The sequence below is a fragment of the Dermacentor silvarum genome, chromosome 3 (genome assembly GCF_013339745.2).
Source record: "Dermacentor silvarum isolate Dsil-2018 chromosome 3, BIME_Dsil_1.4, whole genome shotgun sequence".
Classification (NCBI taxonomy): Eukaryota; Metazoa; Arthropoda; class Arachnida; order Ixodida; family Ixodidae; genus Dermacentor; species Dermacentor silvarum.
Genome location: NC_051156.1, coordinates 13,632,707 through 13,657,663, shown reverse-complemented (window position 1 = coordinate 13,657,663; position 24,957 = coordinate 13,632,707). Strand labels below are relative to the sequence as shown.

The following is a 24,957-nucleotide window of genomic DNA, read 5'->3' as shown; positions in this document are numbered from 1 at the left end:
CTATCTGACCTCTCGAGTTTGACACTTTCATGTTTTGCCGTTTCTCTATTAGGTCCTTTGTTCCTTGGGAGAGCTTACCTACTGGTTGCCTTGGTGCCTTACCTCCCACCTCAATTGCTGCTTCTGAGATCAACCAAGTTACGGTTTCATTCATTACTTCTATGTTGCCTCTTCATCTGCCTGTTCTAAAGCTGCATATTTGTTTGCGAGCACCAGCCTGAATTGGTCTGCTTTTGCCCTTACTGCGTATAGGTCGGCCTGTTTCTTCGTGACTAACTTTAGTCTTTCTCTGTTCCAATTGAGAGAAATCCTAGATCTCACTAACCTATGGTCACTGCATGTTACCCTAACTAACACTTCTACATCCTGCACTATGCTTGGATCGGCAGAGAGTATGAAATCTATTTCATTCTTTGTTTTTCCATTAGGGCTTTTCCAGGTCCACTTCCTGTTGCTGCGCTTCCTGAAGAAGGTATCCATTACTCGGAGCCGATTCCTTTCCGCGAATTCTACCAACATCTCTCCTCTATTGTTCCTAGAATCGATGCCGTAGTTGCCAATTGCTTGCTCGCGAGCCTGCTTTTTCCCACTTTTGCATTGAGGTTGCCCATGACTACAGTATACTGAGTTTGCACCTTTCTCATTGCTAACTCAACATCTTCATAAAACTGTTCTATTTCTTCATCTTCGTGACTGGAGGTTGGGACGTAGGCTTGTACAACCTTCATTCTATACCTGCTATTCAGCTTTATTACGACGACTGCTACCCTCTCATTAATGCCGTAGAAATCATCAATGTTGCCCGCTATGTCCTTATGGAGTAGAAATCCTACTCTGAATTCTCTGTTATCTGGAAGACTTCTGTAGCGGAGGACGTGGTTGTTAATCAGCACTGTATAAGCCTCACCAGTTCTTCTCACCTCACTGAGGCCAATAATATCTCAGGCAATGTCTGATAATTCTTCAAATAGTCCTGCTAAGCTAGTCTCAATCGAGAGGGTGCGCGTGTTGAACGTTGCCAGGTTCAATGTCCATTAGCGGCCTGTCCGGACCCAGAGATTCTGAGCACCCTCTGCCGCATAGCAGGTCTGACCACCGCCTTGGTCAGGTGCTCCACAGACGCTGGGGACTGAGGCCCATGGGTTAATTGTCGGAGTCATGAGAGAGGTAGCGGCCGAATACTGCACCAGGGAGGCCTGTTCTGGTGAGGGAGTTACTTTGTTGAAGCTTAGTGGGCCTATTTGCAGTCAAATCTGCCGCACCTAGCTGCGTGGCAACGTTCCCCCTGCGAACTCCACCCAGTGTCCACGAGGCGATTGCTTGCAGTGCACAAGGTATTGGAACGGAGATGGACTCGAGCACAGCGTGTTTGAAGAAATAGGGGGTTTCATGTGCCACAACCACGATATCACTTGAGGCACACCGTAGCGGGGGTCCGGATTAATTGTGCCCAAGTGGGTTCTTCAACGTACACCCAAATCACTTTTTGCCCACATCGAGATGCAGCAGCCGCGGCAGGAAATCGAGCCCGCGACCTCGCGCTTAGCAACGCAACGGCGTACCCAATGAACCACCACTACGGGTCAGCGTTATCCCATATAGTAGACTAAACTTAGTCGCACGCCGTTTCCTAGTAGCACTCAGAGCTGCGGATGCAAAATTTCCGGAAATTTTCAGTGGTAATAAACTAAATTTTTCCCTTTTTTCAGAAAATTTCGGAGCTTTGCGAAAAATGGAAACTCCAGTAAAAATGGCTATTTATTTTTCCAACAATAAAGAATATTTATCCTTAATAATTGCGCAGACAACGCGAACACAATGGCATGAGCGCCGTGTTCTCCTGCGAATGTGATCTAATCATTGAGGAAAAAGGTTACTCAGTATTCGAGTCACAACATGTCACTGGACACATTCGTATTAGAACCGATTGCGGCTGCTTGCTCATTCAAATTTGATTGTACGTAGACAAGCTTTTTGAGCACGTTTACTTGTGAGCCTGTTGCGAAGTTTGTTATGAGCATTTCCAAACGAAGGATCGCTTTCTTTCACAACTAGCAAATGATGAAGGTATCTGCAGCAGCTTAGAAACTGTAGGTGTCAGTGACTGATAATTGGAAAGGCCTCGCCACCAGGCTGATGGTTCCACGTGCTTCGCGGAGTCCCGGACGACAGCTCTGGATTTTAACCCACAGTGTCTCTTGTGTTCCGCTACATTTGAAAGCTATACATACGTTTTCAAAACGAGAGTGCATGAAACCATATAATTAAGACACTTAAAACTTGTGTCGTTTTCACGTCGTCGTCAACGTCGCTTCTAGAATCGTGTGTTACAGAGCACAAAATTGCAACTATAACTGCGTGTAGAACATTTCATGGTTTTCTTTCTGCTTTCTGTGGGCTGAAATCAACTGGGAAAAAACAAAAAGTTCGGCGTAAAAAACATTTTATTAAAAAAAAAAACGTATTCTGCAGAAAGCTAAAACCGTTCGAAATGTCAGCAAGCTGGTGATGCCCTCAGCTGCAAAGACGAGTGCTGAAGTCGACAAAAGGCGTGTATGTTATGATAGCACAGGTGCGAACTTCAGTACTTGCGATAATGGTAAGCGTAAGTGGGTGACAAAACTTAACTATCACAGCTGCCGACGTAAGAAAAAATTTCTACGATAGAGGAGTAACAGTAGGACGAACGTAATTCTGCGCCGCTCGAGCTGGTACGGGTAAGCATTGGAACGTGCTCTTGCGGCCGATTGGCCGAGGATGACGCGTGCTTTCATCTTTGTGGGGCGCTCTGTTTTGTCATCTCAAAGTGCATTGAGAAGTTTTAATGCATAATTCTATTGGGCGTTCCTGCTGTGGGAGGCAGTAACACTATGCTGCGCTGCGAACTTCTCTGCTTTATGTCAGATATGCTGTGCTTCTCTACGGTGAAATACCCTTACTTTTCATACTCGTCATCACACTCAATTGGGTGGTAGCAGATATAAGTGTGCGGTGTCGCTCAGCCCCGCCATAAGCACCCGCCGCCATAGTAGAACGCCCCCCTTAAAGTCACCGATCACTGAACAAACCAAAAGCGTAAGGCTAAGCATCAGGAACATTTGATTGCAATGACTATTATATGGACACTCCAGGCAAATTTTCCTCGGCATCGTCGGCGTCACTGTGATGTTCCGTATAAATTCGAAGTGCGATAACATCCAACTTGCCCCGCGCCGTAAGCTGTGGGGGCGAGAGAAAGCGCGTGAGGGTGGGCCGAGAAGGATGGTGGCTTGATGCGCATCCAATGCTGGATGTCACGTGATAAAGCGCACGCAAAGGGCGGGGGGATAGCCTAGCACGCGTATTCGCCCATAAAGTTAACATAACCAACTCTAGAGCAAAAGCTCCCCATAGTGCCCACGCATACATTGAAATCGGTAACCGCAAGGGTGCCGCCATGTTGCTACTCTGCGTAGGCGGGCAGGTGCACACGACGAGATGCGGTTCAGATGAAACGCGCAATCAACGCGACTAACCGACATCCGCCAAGCCTCCCTCAGTATGGTGGCTCCATATATAGGTCAGGTGCCTGCAAAGGCATTCTTTCGCGCACCGTAAATTTACATCAAAATTTTATAAACCCGTCGAATCTTTATCAAAAATATGCAGAATGAACTTAGCACATTCTTCATACGTAATTGCTACGTGTGAATTCTTGTTCTCGCATCATATTTTGATTATCTTTAGAGTTACAAAAACATTCAGAGCCCTTCCACTACTGTGAAGATGGAAGCCAGCGAAGCTGTGACTATGGCGGGTCTGCTATAGTGAATTTATATATTATCCTTATTGACTATATGGAGCGTCTTCGGCATGTTCGTCAAAGAGCAAGGACACCGGTGTCTTGTTTTCGCCCAGAGCGATGGCCAAGCAGTAACGTTTGCTACGCCAAGTCCGCCCCATCGTCATAGACTATAACGCCACAGCGTTCATAACCACAGCCACAGCGTTCATAACCGCGGCACACTGCACGGCATCGTCAGGATCCTGACGTCAGGATCCTGGAATATGAGGTTAAGCGAGCGGCCGTCCCATAGCGAGTCCAGAGGGAAACTGCTGATGACAGCGCTAGCGCGATCTCTATGTCAATTGGTAGGACGTGCCACCGCCAAGTATCGCGACACCTGTGAAAGAGGCATCGACGATGGCGAGCGGTATAACGATGGGCCTCCATCATGCGTTTTGACACCTGCGCTAAGGCACAACTGGCGGGAAACCGTCACGCACATGAAGCCACACCAGCACGTGCATTGAGCCAAAATTGCGAATCCAGAGCCACTCTGGAACATGTGTTACGGGAATGTCGAGGGATAAATAATGGTAATGGGGACGCAGCTTCTAGCGAAAGGCTCTCTGGGAGACCGCGTTGCTCAGCCCCGCCCTCGAGGATCAACTCTGGGCTTTCCAGCGGGTCAAGGATGCCGCCAGGGCTCAAGAACTCCTGGCCGTCACCTAGGCGGGACCTTAAGCCCGTCCCGCCAACTCGCAGGACTTACAATAAACTTATTCCTCCTCTTGTTCTCCTCCTGATATAATTGCTTTTTACTCCCGTATCTGAGTTGTACGTTATTCTCTAAGCTTTGAACGTGCATTGAGTTTTTTTTCTTGCTCTTTTTGTTACGCATTGTTGTTTTTTCTCATCTGTGATGTTTATGTATGTTATGTTACATTACTTGAATTATTAGAAAAGCTGTATTTCTGCTTTGCTGCTCCTTTTCTTTTACAGGTATTTGGGGCTGGTCAAGTTACCACGAACAGTTCTTTTTCCCCACTTTCCTTCCGCAATACTGTATTTTTGTTTTGTGAAAAGTAAAGCATACTACTACTACTACTACTACTACTACTACTACTACAACCGACTTAACCCCCCCCCCCCTTTTGTTTAACCCCTTTTCTTTCCTTACGCATTTGAGTACTGCAACTAAGATGTAAGACGCGCAATCGTCTGCACACTCGCAAAAAGCGCATTTTTTGACAATTTCCCGTGAAGAAATCGAAATTAGTGCTGTTTAGATGGTACTGGCAAACTGTCAACCCCCTCCCCCCTGGCAGAGATCCTAGGTGCGCTACTGATGAAATGTATGCAACATTTCTTATGTGCACTGTCTTTTGTTGGTTGGAGATTCCCGCTACGGGGCCGTGGAGAGCAGACGTGCTTCACATGGGCTCCCGCTTCACGTGCCTATCAACCAGGATCACGGCCAGCGACCAACCTAACTTTGCTAACTGCTTAACCGGCAAGACGAGAGGAATCGGCGGACACTAACGACCACCAAGTGAGTGCTCCGTTTCCTGATTTCTGCAACGGCCACACAACCGCCTGGCTAAGCCCAACGCCGAATGAGCTGCCGCAACCCCGCGCAGGAACGCGCCATTGCACCTGTGGCGCGCGGCTCGTCCTCACGCCACTCGAACGTACCTGTGAGCGCAGCACGGGCGCCTGCCCACGCGGCGACTAAGCTGTCTCGAGAGAGAGAAATAAACTTTTATTTTCCGAAACGGTAATCCGAGTCAGCACCCGGTTCACCCTAGGTGGGAGGATTTCTTATTCCAGGAACCCTCTGGCTTGGGCTGCCTCCTTGGCCCGGGCGACGAGACTGCGTTGATCATCCAGGTCGTCAGAGGAAAGCTTCGCCTCCCACGTTTCAGTGGTGGTAGAGAAGTGCGCTGAGTTGGGTTGCTCCTCGTGTCTTGTGTCGGCTTGTTGAGCTTGTGAGCTGGGGTCTGGGGATGTGTCACGCAGTGGGCAATCCTGGACCATGTGTTGCAGGGTGTCTGGGACGTCACAGTGGGTGCATGTGTATGAGTACTGTGTAGGATATAGTCTGTGCATGATTATTCCGTGTACATAGGTGTTTGTCTGTAGGCGGCGGAGGATGACTTGTTCCTCTTTGCTCAGCTTCTTGTGTGGTGATGGATACGTTCTTCTGCTGAGTCGGTGGTGTTGGAGAATCTCCGAGAACTTTAGAGCGATCTCATCAACGTTGGTGGCCGGCCTAGTGTGTAATGGCAGCAAAGCCCGGCTGGTATGCTCGCGGGCAGTGGCATGTGCCACCTCATTTCCTGTCATGCCCTGATGGCCTGGAATCCAGTTGATGTGGGTGTCGGGGAGCGGGGCGCGTGCGATGTGATGTTGAAGTATCTTGAGTGCGGTTGCTGATATGCGTCCTTTTTGATAGTTGCGAGCTGCTGCTTGAGAATCAGTGAGTATTACGGCTACTTCAGGGCAAGTTGTTATCGCCAGAGCAATTGCCGTTTCCTCTGCAGTCTCGGCGGCTCTTGCCCGGATGGTGACAGCGGCGAGTTCATTGCCTTGGGGATCCGTGACACTTATGGCAAAGGCATTTCGTTGAATATACCAGGCAGCATCGGTGTACCTCCTATCAGGGTTTGTCGCGTATTTCTTGCTGAGTGCGCGGATTCTGCTTTGCCGACGCTCCTTATGGTAAGTCGGATGCATATTGCGCGGTATGCGCGCAACGCTGATACACTCACGGAGTGCGGGTGGGATTCTTGCTTTCTGGCCTGTTTCGGCAATGTAGCTTTCACTGTAGTTGAGGTAGCGCAAAACTTCGCGTCCGGTGGGTGTGAGCTTGAGCCGCTCTATAGTTGGCTGATTTTATGAGCCTCGGAGAGCTCTTCCCACGTATTGTGGACGCCAAGCTTGAGGAGTTTCTCCGTTGATGCCGTGGGTGGAAGGGTCAAGGCTACTTTGTTTGCCTTTCGAATGATGACATTCAGTTTCTTGATTTCAGCCGGTTTCAGTGTCAGGTAGGGAGTGCCGTAGGTGATACGGCTAGTTAGGAGAGCTTGAATTATCCTTAGCGTGTCTTCCTCCTTAAGTCCGCTTCTGTGATTGGTTATCCTCTTGACAAGGTGCGTAACTTGTGACAGTGTACGTTGGAGACGCGGAAGAGTGGCCGCTCCTGATCCGTCTTTGTGGATGTGAAGACCGAGTACGCGAAGGGAGTCGACTGTAGGGATTTGGGTTCCGTTGAGGAAGACGCTAGGATCGGGTTCGATATAGTTGGGCGGTCGTCCTCGCGTCCGTGCTCTGAGCACGAGAAGCTCCGACTTTTCAGCTGCGCATTGGAGACCGCAGTCTCGGAGGTAGCTTTCGATGTCGTCGATGGCTTCTTGTAGACTGCGTTCTTGTTGTCCAGTAGTAGGTGCTTTGGTCCAGAGTGTGATGTCGTCGGCGTAAAGGGCATGACATAGGTTTGGGATGGCATTGAGTTGTTTTGGCAGCTTGATCATTGCGATGTTGAAAAGGAGTGGTGCAATAACTGATCCTTGTGGAGTTCCTTTGTTGGGTAGCCGAAATTTATCGCAGCGGAGATTGCAGACGCCTACTGTTGCTGTTCGGTGTGTCAAAAAGCTGCTGATATAGTTATAGATCCGGGCTCCACACCCTGTATCTTCGAGATTGCGGAGGATGGCTTCGTGGCTTACGTTGTCAAATGCGCCCTTTACGTCGACTGCCAGTATTGATGATTTGCGTCTGCGATCAAGGTAGTCGAGCAGGTCTTCCTTGAGGAGCAGGAGTACATCCTGCGTGGACAAATGCTGTCGGAATCCGAACATGGTGTGCGGCAAGTATCCGTTGTCCTCGAGGTATGGGGTTAACCGGTCGTGCACCATGTGCTCGAGGAGTTTGCCCACGCAGGACGTGAGGGAGATGGGACGGAGGTTTTCGATGCGAAGGGGTTTGTTGGGTTTGGGGATCATGGTGACCTCCGAATGCTTCCAGGCTGCTGGTAGGTCCCCCTTTTCCCAGCAGTCGTTGTAGTACTGGAGTAGTGCTGTTGCGGTCGATTGCGGAAGGTTGCGTAGGAGCTTATTAGTGATTCTGTCCTTGCCGGGACTAGTGTTTCTAGTGAGTTTGGCTAAGGCTGCGTGGAGCTCTGCCTGCGTGAATGGTCGATCAAGGTCTGGGTTTGGTGCGCCGTCGTACGCCTTGCCGCTCACCGACGAAATGGTCTTGTCGCAGCTAAGTTTCTGCTGAAGTTCACGAAGGATACCATGCTCCGATCCAGCGTGGTTGTAGATTAGTCTGCGCAGATCTTGCCGTTGTTGCATTTTGGTGCGGTCGGTAGCTAAGAGAGCGCGGAGGAGGTGCCAGGTTTTCTTGGTGCTGAGTGTTCCTTGTAGGCTGTCACAAAAGGTGTGCCAATTTTGACTAATAAGTTGCTCCGCGTAATCTTGGGCCTGTATGGTGAGAAGGGCGATTCGTTGCTTAAGTTTTCTATTCAGTTTCTGTCTCTTCCACCTCCTCAGGAGGCTTCTTTTGGCCTCCCAGAGATGAAGGAGATGCGGGTCGACTGCGGGGCTGTTGGTGCTTAGTTGGATGTTCTTGGTGTGGTGTTCTGCGGTGATGAGAAGGCCCTTGAGCCAATGGTCAATGTCGTCGATTGTTGTGTTGCCGCTGAGGTTGTCTCTGAAAGACTTCCAGTCTGTTTGTCGGGCAACTCCAGTCTTGGTTTGCTTCCGGTTGTGGGCGATGTCAAGTTGGAGAATGTGGTGGTCGCTTCCAAGCGTCTCCGAGAGTCGGCTCCACTCGGCCCAGAGGACGTTCGATGTGAAGGTTAGGTCCGGGTTTGTGTCCCTGGAGACACTGTTTCTGACTCTCGTGGCCTGTAGCGGGTCGTTCCAGAGGGCCAGCCTGTGTTGTTGGGCAGTATCGTGTACGCGGGCTCCCTTCTTAGTGGTATTTGGATACGCCCATGCTGTGTGTGGGGCGTTGAGTTCACGAATAAAGTGGTCGAATTCCGGAAGTTGGTCCCGAGGAGGACTGTATATGCTGACGATAAAGAGGCTTTGCTGCGTTTTTCTGTCTGGTAGGATCTCCACTAGGGTGTGCTCGATGGGGATGTCTTCTATTTCATGTTCCTGCGTTGTGAGAGTTTTCCTCGTTAGGATGGCTGTGCGTTGGGTTTGTGTATGAGCAGTGTATCCTTGAAGTCGAATGTTGCGGGTGTTGGTTTCCTGTAGCGCAATGACATCGGGCTGTTCCTGTTTGACGAATTCTTGTAGGTTTGCATAGCGGGGGCGGAAGGACCGACAGTTCCATTGCGAGATGCGCAGGGGTTTTTGCGGGCTCTTTGTTGCGGTTTTAGGTGTCGCCATCATTAGGCTCTTCAGTTTCACAGGGCGAGTCACGGTTAGGTGAGATCGAGCGGGATGCATTGTGACTGTTCGCGCGAGCCTTCTTTCTGCCCTGCTCGGTGGCGTTGAGAAGGCTGTAGAGGTAGGACTTGGTGACGTAATTATTCTTCGCGTGCGCTATGAAGTTGTTGACCTGGGCTGTTAGGCCGGTCACCTGGCTTGTGAGAGTGGTTACTTGATTTGCGAGGGACGCGATTTGCGTGGTAAGGGTTGCAATCTTCTCGATGATAGGCTTGGTGATGTTTTCGATCATGGTGAGGATGTTCTTTGTAAAGACATTCTCGAAAGTCAGGAGGTGCTTCTGAACTCTAGCTTCAATCGCGGCATGAACTGCCTCCGTGGTTAGCGTTGTAGATGGCTGCTTGTTTCCATGTTCGTAGTCTTTGCATCTTTGGAGTAGTCTTTCTATGAGGCTTTGTTGATTTTGCAGTTTGCTCTCGTGGGCTCTTAGGGGTACCGTTTCTGCCGATTCGACGCTGGCGCTGCCAGAGCTGCCGACCGCTTCGGCGTAATTCACGCGTTTTCGGGAACGCGACAGCGACCGCGACCGCGATCGTGATCTTGACATGGATCTGCTACTTCTTGTGGTGCTACTGGTGGTGTTGCTTGAGTTGGAGGCGTGTCCATTGGCAGCGCTTAGTTCAGGGAAGTCGTCGGGGTTGGAGCTCCATCGACTGTCTCGTTCATGGATCCTGTTTTGCCATTGCTGTCTTACTTGGTAAGGTGGTGGGTTAGGCTTGAGCTTTTTTTTTTTTTTTTGCAGTCTTTCCCGGCTGTTTCATGTCCTTCTCCACAAATCTTGCACGTGGGTTGGCAGTCATGCTTTGAGGGTTGGTTTGTTTGGCCACGTTTGTAACAGAAATTTGGGGTTGGTTTTGGGCAAACGTCTTGGCGATGTCCGAGGTTGCCACAGGTTCGGCAATATTGAACTGACTTGCGGTAGGGCTTGCATCGGTAGTCACCGCTCTGATAAATGATGCTGTAGGGAACGTGTGGGCCCTCAAAATAGATGACCGCCGCTGTAGACTGTCCAAGCATGCGGGCGTTGAGGACTGTATAGCGCGCTGGCACTCGGATTCCATCCATTAGCTCCGCACTGCAGGTCCCAGGCGTGATGCTGTAGATAACGCCTTTGCTAACATCTTCGGGTAGACGCAAGTTGGCTTTCACGTTGTAAATGCTGCCTCCAAGCTGTATGTTGCTGATCTTGGCCAAGTTTTGAGCGTAGGTTTTGTTGGCTGTACTTGCAATAATGAGGTTTTCTTCTTTTTGCATTTGTACGCGGACGTTGTCGTGGAATTCCTTTTGCATTATACCGCTGGCTCTTCCGACTGCGTGAGTGACTGCGACAAGTGACCATTTGGCGAGTTCAAGGCCAGCTTGTGGGCGGTAGACGATCTTGATGTCGTCCAAAGGTAGGGGCGGCATTCTAGGTTTGCGCGGCGGTGGCGGCGTGGCTGGCTGTTGTGTGGATTGGGTGACTGCGGGGGCTTTGATGCGCGTGGTTTCCTTGTTGCTTTTCCTTTCCCATGTCAGCCATTGGTCATTGAGGTCTATAGTTCTGCCACTGTTCTTGTCATAGGTCCAAGATCGCGTGACGTTGGCTAATTCCGATGAGTCTGTTTGCATTGCGCTCGTTTCTTCTTGTCGTTCGCTTGGCGTCGCGTCCGTTGCGGGTGTTTCTTGGCTCATCTCAAGTATTGGCTATCAGCCGCAACGCCGGCGAGCGCCGAGCCTTTTCCCCGGCGTGCAGTGCACGTACGGCGCCTACTGCAGTGTTGCGCGTGCAGCGGCGAGCGCTGTCGGCCTCCTCTCCCGCGCACCGTGTGGCTGTTGCACGTGCGTCGGCGGTTCTAGAGCACTGCACGGGCCGATTTTTGCGGCCCGGGCCCGGCCCGGGCCCGTTTTTACATTGGGCGGCCCGCCCGAGCCCGATCAAAACTTTTATGGCGAGACCCGGGCCCGGCCCGGGCCCGGAAATAATCTACGTTACCCGCCCGGCCCGGCCCGCCACCCCTTTACCTCAAGCCCGAGCCCGGCCCGAGCCCGGCTCGAAACCGGCCCGAACCCGGCCCGAGACCGAAAAATACATGTTTTTCAGAGTTGAGAAGCCCGAGAATAACTCACAGAAAGCCCGAGCCCGGCCCGGGCCCGCGTCAAAAAACCCGAGCCCGGCCCGGGCCCGGGTCAAAAAGTACACGCCGTGCCCGAGCCCGGCCCGAGCCCGGGAAAAACTGCTCTACCCGGCCCGGCCCGGCCCACGGGCCGGGCCGGGCCCGGGCTTTCGGGTAAGCCCGAGCCCGTGCAGTGCTCTAGGCGGTTCTCCCCGGCAGGCCGGTGTGGTCTCGAGCGGCGTTAGGCTTAGCAAAACGGGAGGTGGTCGGTGAAGTTCAAGCTCAAAATCTTGACGAAAAACGCACTCACTTTTAAAGTAGGTGGTATTCGCCGATTCATTGTAGCTTGCCGAATCTCTCGGTGCGAAATAAAAGGGAGTGAGCAGCCTATTCCGTATAGAAATGAGCGCAAGACGCAGGAGCCCATGTGAGGCACGTCAGTACTCCACGGCCCCCTAACGGAGAGTCTCTATGCTCTCGAGATGAGCCAAATAGCAGCAGATGCAATCGAAATGCCAAGAGAACAGCCGGAAGATACAAACACAATGCAGATGAACCAGACTGAAGTAAACAACGCAGAAACTACCTGGAAATATGACGCAAACAGCGGAAGAACAATTGAACGTGAGAGCATCTGGATCCCGAGGGGCAGAATAGGCAAGAAGGACGCAGAGAATCAAACAACACAAGAAAGCAACCCAACCAAGGAACAAACGACCAGAATGCCACCACCACCACGACAGCGAAAGCCCAAGATGCCGCCTCTACCAGTCGACGACTACAAGGTCGTATACCACCCACAAGCAGGCCTTGACCTTGAAAAGTGGAACAATGTCACCATCATGCATGCCACCGGAAGAGCCAGCGGTTTCTCGCAGCAAGACTTCGGCGAAAAAGTGTGTGTTCAAGTGCAGAGAATCGAGAACCTGATTATTGCAAGAATGGCCGGCTGGGAAGATGCCAAGAAACTCGAAAATATCAGCAGAATACAACTTGGCGGCACTTTCTTCACTGTAGAAGGCAACACGAGAGCCCCGGACGATGTATTCGGAGGTGTATAAGCGGACGTTTGCCCGGCACGAGTGACGAGGAGCTCAAGGCACGTCTTCGCGCACCAGCAAGGTACACGGTCCTCCACGCCCGTATGCTCGGGCAATCGTCCGCGGCCGTGATCTTTTTCCAAGGACCGCACGTTCCTTATTACGTCGGTGCAATGCTGCAGGACCTGCGGCAACACGGGACACCACCAGGATGTCTGTTCAAGACCACTGCCAGCCTTCTGCTATAAATTAACTAAAATTTATAAATAATACACACATAATAAATTAATAATTAATTAATTAATAATACGCATAATCAATTAATATATAAACTAGTATGTAAGTTATGTGGAGAAGGGCATGAAACCGCAAGCAAAGATTGCAATAAAAGACTGAAACCCAACCCACCGCCATTCAACATACGACAGCAACTCATGGACAGGCTCAAAGCAAGAGACACTCACTGGAGCTCAGACGGCGAATAATTTCCGGTATTAGGAAGTCTAACCACCAGCTTGAGCAGTAGTGCTGGCAGCACCCCCAAACGAAGTAGATCTACATCTATACTCCAATCGCCCTCCCGATCACGCTCGCACTCGCCTAAACGCGTGAGCTACTCGGATGTGGTAAGCGCATCGAGTGGATCGAGAACCACGAGCAGCTCAAAAATGTCGTCGGCCGAAACCGCGGCCTTCCAGGCTCTCGAAAATAGGGTGAAAATTCAACGCAGTCAACTACAAAGCCAACAGACCCTCATCGACAAGCTTATCCAAAGCCAACAGAAACAGCAAGACAGCATAAACAGGCTTCTACGGAAGTGCAGGGAGCAAAGGCACCTCATTGACAAGCTGCATCAGAAATGTACGAAAGTTCAAGAGAACATTGGACAGCCGCGACCATCCCTTCCAAGCGCAGATGTGGAATCCGAATTGACGCAAGATTCCAAGTCCTCCTAAGAAACTCTCATAAAAAGCACCCATGCCACAATTGAGAAAATCGTTCAGGAAGCAATAGCAAATTTCGCCTCAAGTATGGCAAACAAGATTACTACACTAGATGCCAAGGTCGATGGACTTGCAGCGCAGCAAAACAATTTCATAGCCCACGTGAAGAAGACTTACGTAGCCAAAGAGAACCTCAACACCTCACTAAATGACATTCAGACCAGACAGAAAGCGGGCGCGAGCAAATGGCCGAAGTACCTCTCACTCAGTTTCACCTATCCGCGAGTGCCGGGAGGGAACAGAACTAACCCAAGATGGCGGTTCCTAATCATACGACGACAAATGCGCTCTCGACTCTCCGCATAAGGCAGTGGAACTGTCGTTTCTGCCGACCAAGGCATGCTACCTTACAAGAATTTGTCAAACAAGACCCACCCGACCTCATAGCACATAGCAAACGTCGGCTACAAGGGTACAACGCCCACGTACAAACAAAACACACAGCAATCCTCACCAAAAAGAATCTCACCGTACAGGAATCGGAACCAGTCAACACACCGTGTGATCGAACACACCTTAATAGAAGTCATGCCGGAGAGGAAATCGCACAAGAGTTTCTTCGTAGCAAGTGTGTACAGCCCTCCCAGAGACCTCCTTTCAGACTTCGACCACATCGTCCGAGAAATTAAAAAACGCACCGATGGTCATCAACTCGTTATAGTGGGGGATTTCAACGCCCCCCACACACGGGGACACCAGACCACCACGAAGAAAGGAGCCCGAGTACACGACACTGCACAACAGCACAAACTCACCATGTGGACCGACCCACTCCAGATAGTGTCTCCAGAGACACAAACCCAGCCCTCACATTCACGCTAAACGTGCCCTCGGCAAAATGTAGCCGACTCCCAGAAACCCTGGGCAGCGACCACTACATCCTCCAACTGACCGTGGCCCACGCTCGCAAGCCCGCCAGGATTGGAGTGGCCCAGGTAACGGAGTGGAAGTCATTCAGAGACGGGTTAAATGTTGAGACCACCTTCGAGAACATAGATGACTGGCTGAAGAAAATCCTCGACACGGCGGATCACCACACCAAGAGAATACAAGTGAATGAAGTCGCGCCAGCTGTCGATACGCACCTTCTCCACCATTGGGAAGCCAAGAGAGCTCTCCTGAAGAGATGGAAGAGACAGAAGCTAAACAAGAAATTAAAGAAGCGAAGTCGCCCTCCTCACCGAGCAAGCGCAGGCATACGCGGAGAAATAAGGAACGCAGAACTGGCACGCATTCTGCGACAAACTCCAGGGAACATTGAGCACGAAGACGACGTGGCACCTCCTGCGCGCCCTTCTCGACAATGGTCCTATACAAAGACGCAGCAGCGACAGCACCTCTGTAGGCTCGTGCACAACCACGCCAGATCGGAAGAGAACCTCCTTCGAGAAATTCAGAAGAAGCTGTACGGCGACCCACCCAGTAATACGACGGCACAAGGCAAAGTTTACGGTGGGAAACCGAACCCCGAACTTGACCAACCCTGTACGCAGGCCGAACTCTCTTCAGCCCTATCGACGCTCACAAGAAACACCAGCCCGGGCAAAGATCGTATCATCAACAAGCATCTCCAGAACCTTCCACAGCAGACCACCGCAGCCTTACTTCAATACTTCAATGCATGTTGGGAGAAAGGAGAGCTACCGGCTGCCTGGAAGCACTCGGAGATCACCATAACCCCCAAACCAAACAAACACCTCAGCATCGAGAACTTAAGCCCAATTTCCCTTACCTCGTGCGTAGGAAAACTTTTCGAGCACATCACACACAACCGGTTAACCTCATACCTCGACAACGACGGATATTTTCCGAACACTATGTTCGGATTCAGGCAGAACCTGTCAACTAAGACGTCTTCCTTCTACTCTAAGAATACCTCATCGACCACCTGAGCACTCGAATTAAATCCTCGATCCTAGCCATCGACGTAAAGGGAGCTTTTGACAACGTCAGTCACGAAGTTATCCTCTGCAACCTTGAAGACCTTGGCTGCGGGTCGCGGACATGTCAAGAATTTCCTCATGGACCGCACGGCCACAGTGGGAATAAACCTCCGCAGCAACAGCTTCCGACTACCGAACAAAGGCACGCCGCAAGGGTCTGTCATATCGCCGTTTCTCTTCAACGTCGCCGTAATCAAACTACCCAGCCTCCTCGACGCCATACCAGACCTACGACACGCTTTTTATGCAGATGATATCACGTTATGGACACGGGGCTTCAACACCGAAACGCAAGAGACACGCTTAAAGGAAGCAGTAAATACTTTCGAGAGCTGCGTGCAAAAATGTGGCCTCCGCTGTGCTCCCGAAAAGTCGGAGCACCTCGTACTCAAGTCAAGAACGAGAGGCAGACCACCCTGCTATGGTGAACTTGATCCCAGCGTCATCTTTAATGAAACGCCCATCCCAAAAATGGAAACCCTATGAGTTCTAGGGCTACACATTCACAAAGGCGGTTCCGGGGCGGCCACCCTCCCGCGACTACAGCGAACGATGTCACAGCTCACGCATCTCGTCAGGAGAGTTGCAAGCCATAGAAGTGGCCTTAAAGAACAAGACATGCTGCGCGTGATGCAGGCACTCCTCACCAGTCGAATAACCTACGGCACGCCCTACCTCGCGCTGAGGAATGCAGAGGTAGAAAAACTTAACATTCCAATACGCAAAGCCATTAAAATCACCGTGGGGCTCCCATCCACGGCATCGACCACGAGACTTCTCAACATGGGCGTACACAACACCTGGCAAGAGCTAGCTGAAGCTCACAAAGCCAGTCAATTAGAACGACTCAAGCTCACGCCCACAGGAAGATCAGTGCTCCAACGGCTAAGCTACGGCGAAACCTTTATAGCCGCCACGGACCGAAAAAAAAAAGAATTCCGACGAACATCCGTGAACCCCTGTGCATAGCACCAATCCCACGCAACATGCACCCCACGTACCATAAGGAAAGAAGACAAGCCAGAGTGGATACGCTACGGCGAAGACACAGGCGAGATCCGGACGCCAGATACACCCGACGCAGCCAGATACCCGCAAATAAACGCTTACGCCCTGAGCGTAGTAGATTCCCAGGGCAGAGAGATAGCATCTGCCACAGCCCGGGCACAAAACCCTGAGACTGCGGAAGAGGTGGCGATCGCCCTAGCGACTGCAACGTGCATGGAAGCAGCTGTCGTCTTTTCCCACTCTCAAGCAGCTGTCAGAAACTTCAGAAACTGTCAGAAGAGCCGCCGCCAGAGGTGACGCTGCATTGCCGACAGACTGAAAACCCTCGAATGCCGATTAACTCCTAAGATGTTGAAGCGCCGAAGCACTCCGATCCCGTACACCTGCGTGACATGGTTTCCTGGGCACGATGGGCTGGAGGGGAATGAAGCGGCACACGCCGCGGCCCGCGATCATGCCCTGCCGGGCCAACCCTTCCTACTCTCGAGACGCCCGGCCAGCGTCAGCAGGGGCAGAGACAGTACCCATCACCTACTCAGCGGTACTTCAACATCACAGGCTGGAACGCAGGGTGTACCCAGCACCTCACCCAAGATTAAACAAAGAAGAAAGCACCACATTCAGAAGACTACAAAGTAACACTTACATCCACGGCATACTCATGCATAGAATCTACCCGACACTGCAAGGATATCTCTGTCCAATTCGCGGCGTACCGGACACCTTGGCGCACCTGATCCTTGAGTGCCCATGGCACCTAAACATAGACGCATCGCCCTCACCGAAAGACTGTAACGCCAGACAAGAAAGCGAAGACCTCATCGAAACGTGGGAGGTCAAGCTCGTCTCCGAGGACCTGGAACAACGACTGCCTCGTCGCCAGGGCCAAGGAGGTAGTTAAGGCCAGAGGGTTCCTGGAATGAGGGGACCTCCCACCTAGAGTATCCCACCCGGGATACCATTTCGAAATTAAACGTTTATTCCTCCTCCTCTTGTTGGTTGGTTCTACTGCAAGTGGCGGCGCCAGGTGCGCTGATGACGTTCCGATCATTATAAGCCGATATCGCTCTTTAGCGCATTATCCACCCGTGTCGAACAATTATGAACCATGATCCGGCGACGAATATATGTCTGGCGCCGCGGGCCGTATCTTGAAAGCGATGTGCGATGCCGACAGAGTGCCGACTGCTGATAGCTTGGCACGCTGTGTTTTCGCCGTTCACTTAGCGTTGAAGAGAGACACGCGCGCAGGGTCCATATCTTGAAAGCGATCTGCGAAACAGGCAGAGTGCGGCGTGTGCTGAGAGCTCCGTGAGCGCTGTGTTCTCGCCACGTCTTTCGCGTTGAAGCGACGCAGCGCCAAGGTATAGTCACTTTAATAATATTACCCCTCCTGCTTGGGCCCGCATGGGCCTGCAGTATTTTGTAAATAAAATAAATAAATATCATCAACCATAAGTAGAACCATCAATATGTACCTGTTTCTATTCTTTTATTTATTTTTAATTTCGTCCCACCTCTGTGCCAAACCGGAAGTCGGTCGCTAACAGGAAGTTGGTCCGCAATAAACAAGATCTTGTGTAACTCGGTGCTCGTGCCACTAAGAAAGCCTTATGCTTAAAAATGTGTAATTCTTCTCCAAAAACAGATATCGTTGTTCGTTAAACTGCATCTGTTAGAGAATCTAAAGCAGACAAATTTGATGAAGCTACAACTTCCGTGAATTTGTTACAATGTTTGCGAAAGTTTTGCTAAAATCCTACTCACATAATAATGATATATTTCATAGAGATGTATGGTACGTGAATTTTGTCGCCGTTAGATGTAATATTATTGCATTTTACAATATTGTGAGTTCATTTTTGGTTTGCTGAAATACCAGATTGTAAATGTGACAGTTTTGTTGTCGACATTTTTATTTTCAACAATTTTATCAATTTCACAAATTTACCGCAATTTTTAATAAAGAACTGTCAGCCCTTCCACTGGGGTGGAGATGGAAGACGAGCGAAGCTGTACTTTGGGGGGAATTATGTATTTCCAATTATGACTATTATGATCTGATGCTATAATTGGTTATTTGAACTATTAAAGAATGAGATATATATATATATATATGGTTCGGCACTTTAAAATTTATTTAGTGACCACAGGGACCATGGCCTTATGGTCGCTACGGTATACACCGCCATAGGGTGTACGGCAAAGGTTGGCATGTCCTTCATAAGCACGTCACCAACGCCGCGCGCGTTCGGTACGAACGCGGGCAAAACACCGCCGCCATCGACAACAGTTGTGCGCGCTGTTTGTGTGACCGCACACAACCGCTGTCAAAACGCTGGCTACGTGACGAACGGCTAAACGCCGTTGTCCACACTGTTAGGGGAGAGGTGGACGAGAGCCCAGAGAGAGTCGGCGGCAGAGGCCGGCACGGCTGCGCGCATGCGCCGCAGTGAGAGACTGGGCACGCACACGCACAGTATCATCATCATCATCATCATCATCATCATCATATATTTTATGTCCACTGCAAGACGAAGGCCTCTCCCTGCGATCTCCAATTATCCCTGTCTTGCGCTAGCGCATTCCAACTTGCGCCTGCAAATTTCCTAACTTCATGATCCATTTGGTTTTCTGCCGACGTTGACTGCGCTCAGTGGCGTACCGACGGGGGGGGGGGGGATTTGGGGGTTGTAACCCCCCCCTGAGGCCGACCTAACCCCCCCCCCCCCTTTTGTTTAAGCCCTTTTTCTTTCCTTGCGCATTTGAGTACTGCAACTAAGATGTAGGACGCACAATCGTCTGCACACCCGCAAAAAGCGCATTTTTTGAGAATTTCCCGTGAAGAAATTGAAATTAGTGCTGTTTGGAGGGTATTGGCAAACTGTCAACCCCCCCCCCCCCCCCCCTGGCAGAGATCCTGGGTGCGCTACTGACTGCGCTTCCCGTCTCTTGGTATCCATTCTGTAACCCTAATGGTCCACCGGTTATCCATCCTACGCATTACATGGCCTGCCCAGCTCCATTTCTTCCGCTTAATGTCAACTAGAATATCGGCTATCCCCGTTTGTTCTCTGATCCACACCGCTTTCTTCCTGTCTCTTAACGTTAGTCCTAAGATTTTTCGTTCCATCGCTCTTTGTGCGGTCCTTAACTTGTTCTCGAGCTTCTTTGTTAACCTCCAAGTTTCTGCCCCATATGTTAGCACCGGTAGAATGCAATGATTGTACACTTTTCTTTTCAACGACAGTGGTAAGCTCCCAGTCAAGATTTGGTACAGTCTTGGTACGCACAGTCTAGGCACAGATTTGGTACGCACAGTCTAGAGTGCCTCAATGCCCTCCTCGCCCACCACTCTCCTTCCACTGGGAAGTCGCGTTTGCTCTCCGCCGTGCGTTCGCTCCCCGTGAAAACGCGCGTCCCTCGCCCTCGCTCGCGCTTTCACTCGCACCACCGTGACTCTCACATACAACATACGGCCAATGAGAGTTCTTTAGGGGCGAAGCACCTTAAGGCTGAGCCTTGTCCCTCGTCGTCCGTTGTCCGTAGCTCTGGTTTGCATGGAGACCGCTAGCGGCGCTGCGGTGCACAAGGGCACAAGAAAAATTTAAAGAACGAAACATAGCATGTCCTCAATCAGGTGAGGATAGACTAGTTAGTGCAGTGGCTCCACTGGCACAAAGCGAGTGGGAAAGGGCAGAGAAGAGGGTTCCTAGTAGCACGTCGACAGGTCCTGATGGCATCCCAATTATGTTGATAAAGACATTGGGCCCAAAATCTAAGAAAGCATTAAGAGAGGCAGTGAGCAAAATGATAATGGACGGTAAAGCCCCCGACGGGTGGAGACTGAGCAGGATGAGCATGATATATAATGGAAAGGGGGACAAAGCCGACATAAACAACTACCATCCCATAACAGTGACGTCAGTGGTTTACAGGGTGGTGATGAAGATTATAAAAGACAGACTGCAGGCATGGGTGGAGAGCGAGGAGGTGCTGGGGGAACTACAAAATGGGTTCCGGAAACAAATAAGGTTACAAGATAATCTGTTCTCATTGACACAGTGTATTGAAATAGCAGAAAAGGAGCACAGGCCCCTATGGCTTGCATTTCTGGATATCAAGGGAGCCTATGACAGCGTAATCCAAAAGGATTTGTGGGACATACTGGGCGCTCTAGATGTGGAAGATAGAGTAAGAAATATTTTAAAAGATATCTATAAAAGTAACAAGGTGCTTATAAAATGGGAAAACAAGGTATCTGGGCCTATAGAGATACAGCAGGGGCGTAGGCAGGGGTGCCCTCTGTCACCTCTGTTGTTCATGCTGTATTTACAAGGATTAGAGAAAAAATTAGAGAGGAGCGGACTTGGCTTCAACTTTCCTTTTTCAAGCAAGGAGAATGGATTAAACAGTCATTACCAGGACTGATGTATGCGGATGACATTGTACTTATGGCTGACAGCAAGGAAGACTTGCAGAGATTAATGGACATCTGTGGTAAAGAGGGAGATAGATAGCTTAGGTTTGAAGTTTAGTAAAGAAAAATCGGCAGTCATGACTTTTAATGATAATCAGGGCAGCGAGCATAGGATACAGGAGGTTACGCTGGAGGTGGTGGATAAGTACAAACATCTTGGAGTGTGGATAAACAATGGGGCTGTGTACCTAACGGAACATGAAAAATATGTAACGGCTAAATGTAGCAGAAATGCAGCTGTGATGAAAAATAGGGCACTGTGGATTTACAATAGGTACGAAGTGGTGAGAGGGATTTGGAAAGGGGTGATGGTCCCTAGTTTGACTTTCGGCAATGCGGTCCTGTGCATGAGATGAGAGGTTCGAGCAAGGTTAGAAGTTAAGCAGCGAGGGGTAAGTAGACTGGCTCTGAGAGCACACGGAAATACACCAAATCAGGGGGTACAGGGCGACATGGGATGGACGTCATTCGAGGGCAGGGAAGCCAGCAGCAAGATAGAATTTGAGGAGCGATTGAGAGAAATGGCAGAAAAGCGGTGGGCAAGGAGAGTTTTCAGTTACTTGTACATGAGGAATGTTGATACAAAATGCAGGAAGCTGACCAGAAAACTGTCAATCAAATATTTGGACTGCAGGAGGGGTGCAGACCAGGAAACAGCGGTTAAGAAAAAGGTTAAGGAAACAGAGAGGGGTCTGTGAAAAACAGGGATGCAGACTAAATCAGCACTGGGAAAATACAGAACTTTCAAGCAAGAAATTGCCAAAGAAAATATCTATAATAATTCAATGGAAAGCTCTTTGTTGTTTGAAGCCATGACGGGAGTATTGCGGACTAAGATGTACCGAGTCAAGTACCAAGGTATAGACAGGTTGTGCTGTGCGTGTGGAGAAGAAGAGCAAACGGCTGAACACCTCATACAGTGCAAAGCAACGGGGCTGACTTTTTCAAAGCATTGGGGTTTAGGGACAGTGAAGGCAAAATACACTTTAAGCGGGTAGAAATAACCAAACAGAGGTTATCTGATTGGTGGATAAAATCAAGGCAGGGGTGAAATTTCACCCACCACTAAGTACAAAATATGTTCATAGTCATGTCTAGGTGGCGCATGCCACCGCCCGATTTAAAGGGTTCAGCCTCATCCATCCATCCATCCACCCAGCTATATAAGCGCTGTATATACTGCACACATGTACAGTGTGCAGTATATACAGCGTACAGTGTGCAGTTATATATATATATATATATATATATATATATATATATATATATATATAATATACGGTACATATGTACAGCATATACAGCGCTTATATAGCCCTTATATAGCCTATATATATATATATATATATATATATATATATATATATATATATATATATGTGTGTGTGTGTGTGTGTGTGTGTGTGTGTGTGTGTAGTATATGATAGTATAAGTACGCGAAGCTACAGCTTCCGGAGAACGCTTCCGGCGTCTTGCCGACGCTTCCCGCGCTCTCGCCGCCTCTGGGTCCGCTTGCCGGCGTCGCCGTGCTGCTGCACTTATCACAAGGCAGTCTTAATGAAGGCAAAACGAACTCCGCACCTCAATACCATATACTGCTAATAAAACAACATTCTGTATACTGTATATCATACTGGCAACACAAGTGTCACTCATTTGCATGTTCGAGTGGGCAATGTACGGGGGCTACACGGTTACCCGAATGATCCCCCGGTGCTTCGCCCACTCATCATCTTTCACTTCGTCGATATGCGGTCTTTTTTGCTCTCTCTTCCACCTCAAAAGCTACATTAAAATAAAACGTAAGACTATAATGCACTCACCAAGTAAAACATAAAAAACAATGCAATGCGATCAAGCCGCCCGTATATATAGATCTTGGAACGTCAGAATTTACATTCTATTTCATTTCAGTGTATGCGATGGGCGTCCTCTTTTGGATATTGTATTTTATCTTTTCGTTAACACTTCTCCAGGAGCTTATACACGCGTTCCAAATTTACTTCATTAAGTCATCGCGGAAATATTTCCCTCTATATGGGGTCCCGTGGGCGCTTAATGCAGTTAAGGCTTCCAAACAGAAATTACTTTCATTTTGCTTTTACAAGTTGCTCGAAACATTCAGCTGCTCCTGATAGTGTGACCACGTAAAACAGATTTTATAGCTGTCCTTACTGTGCAGTGAATGTCATAGTCCGTCTTACGACCGTAGATGCGCGGGATACAAAGAACATTGCACGAAAAAAAGTGATCCTTGGAAAGCGCCTGCTAATATCTTCGCGCTTTTACCCCGTATACTTTCACCTAGATGTTCCTATATGCTGGCTGTACGTTCCCAAAGCACCGTGTCTCATCGCTCCTACTCTCCCGCCGTGGTGGCGTATTGACTTTGGCGTTGTACTGCTATGCCCGAAGTCGCGGGTTAAAATCTCGGCCACGGCGGCCGCATTAAGATGGGGGCGAAATGCAAAAAGGCCCGTGTATACCGTGCATTGTGACACGCTAAAGAACCCCACTTGGCCGAATTTAATTTGGAGTCCCCCACTAAAGTGTGCCTCATATTCATGTGATGTTTTGGCTCGTAAAAGCCCAAAATTTAATTCAATTGTTCCTCTTTTACGCACGCGCACGCGCGCGCGTCTGTGCATTTTCGTGTTTCTCCTCATTATATACAAAGCTTGTATTTCCGTAGTCAGGGGCAGCTCATAAATTCAATGGAGGCTCGTCGAACAAAACCGTTCTGTGCGCACTCCTTTCTTTGTGCTTCAAAGATAATAGTTTCCTTGCAATCGCAAAGACAGGAGATGAAAGTGTGGACTTGGATCGCTGAGAGGGAGAATCTGAAGAGGTCATTGTCTTGCGCACTTTTCGAAGGGCACTTGTCACTGTTCTCTCGAACTCTCAATACTGCCGTCCATGACAGCACCGCATCTGGCATGCTTGTGCTGCGTTGTCCACAGAGCTCATCACCTGCCACGCTTATCAATGTAATGTTAAACTGCGGATGTCCTATTCTTTTTCACCACATAATGCTCCACTCTGCAACGAGTTTTCCACCGGCTACGGATCGTACGGAAATTTTCCCGCTGCGACTTTCGATGAAAATGCCGACTAATGGCTCACGGGAGTTTCGAAACCACCCGGCGCGGCGCGATTGAGTCGAACGGACCGGTGCGAGGCATGTCTACTCACAGCATGGAGGTTGGTTGCACTGGGCGCTTGCTTCGAGAATCTCTGCTCCCGGTGACGCGCGGTCAAAGGCTGATAGCGGCTGCCAGGCGAGGCGCGTCCGTAAGCGCAGATAAGAGTTGCAATAGCCTCTCGACAGAGAGCCCTTTTATGCGCGCGGTGCACTCCCGCGCTCTTGTAAACTCGGGTGGCAAGCTCGAGCGAAGCCCAACCGCCGCCTGGACAGCTCGGAGTGCCGAAAATCCGGCGGAGGGCTCAGGCACAATGGTTCCAGGGGGAGATCGGGCAAGCATCTCGCGCTTTCCGAACGTTCCCTCGGCGGTTGTCAGCACGGCGAGGCGGGAGCGTAAATTGAACAGTGACGTAGGAGGCGAGATGCTTGTGCTGAATTCGGCCTCCAACGGCGTCGAATGTGCGTCGTTTGTACTGCGACTGACCCTTTTTTCACGCATAGTATATCTATCATATAACATAGTATATATCACAATATATAGAGAGACGGAGAGAAAGACGCATTCACGGAGACGGTCTGCTGGAACGCGTTGTCGGCATTGCGAGCTGCGCTATGCAACTCGTAGTGACGGCCGTAATTCCGAGACGCGTGAAAAGAAATTATCATCATCATGAGTAATAAGATGAAAAGTTCGCGCGCACTTCCGGAAAATGCTGGTATACGATCGCCCAGCCTCGCTGTTTCAAGCGTTGCGCGGCCGAGTGTACGGCTGTTTCATGTTGCTCTACAATTTTCTCATTGACAGTTTACACCTAATTGTAATCACCAAGAAGTTGATTAATTAATTAGGACTAATTTTCTAACTAGGCGGAATGCAAAAAATAATCTGCGTATCGCCAAGCGACGGCAAAACATTACCTTTGTTCGGTCCAGCTACGTAGGATTAGCATAATTTCAAAGTTTGGCCCAAGTTAAGTGAAACACCCTGTATAGGCGCAATACACCCGGGAGATCTTTCTTAG

At 49.9% G+C, this 24,957-nt stretch overlaps 1 protein-coding gene across 1 annotated transcript in view; it reads right to left on the bottom strand.

Moving 5' to 3' along the window:
• The window catches only part of LOC119445334 (urease accessory protein UreD-like), a 93,832-nt gene extending 69,704 nt beyond the window's left edge, over positions 1 to 24,128 (bottom strand). Inside the window, 1 exon segment of the mRNA XM_037709643.2 lies at positions 23,986 to 24,128. Coding sequence (XP_037565571.2) covers positions 23,986 to 23,990 — 5 coding nt within the window. The 5' untranslated portion in view covers positions 23,991 to 24,128.
• Positions 24,129 to 24,957: the final 829 nt, after the last annotated feature.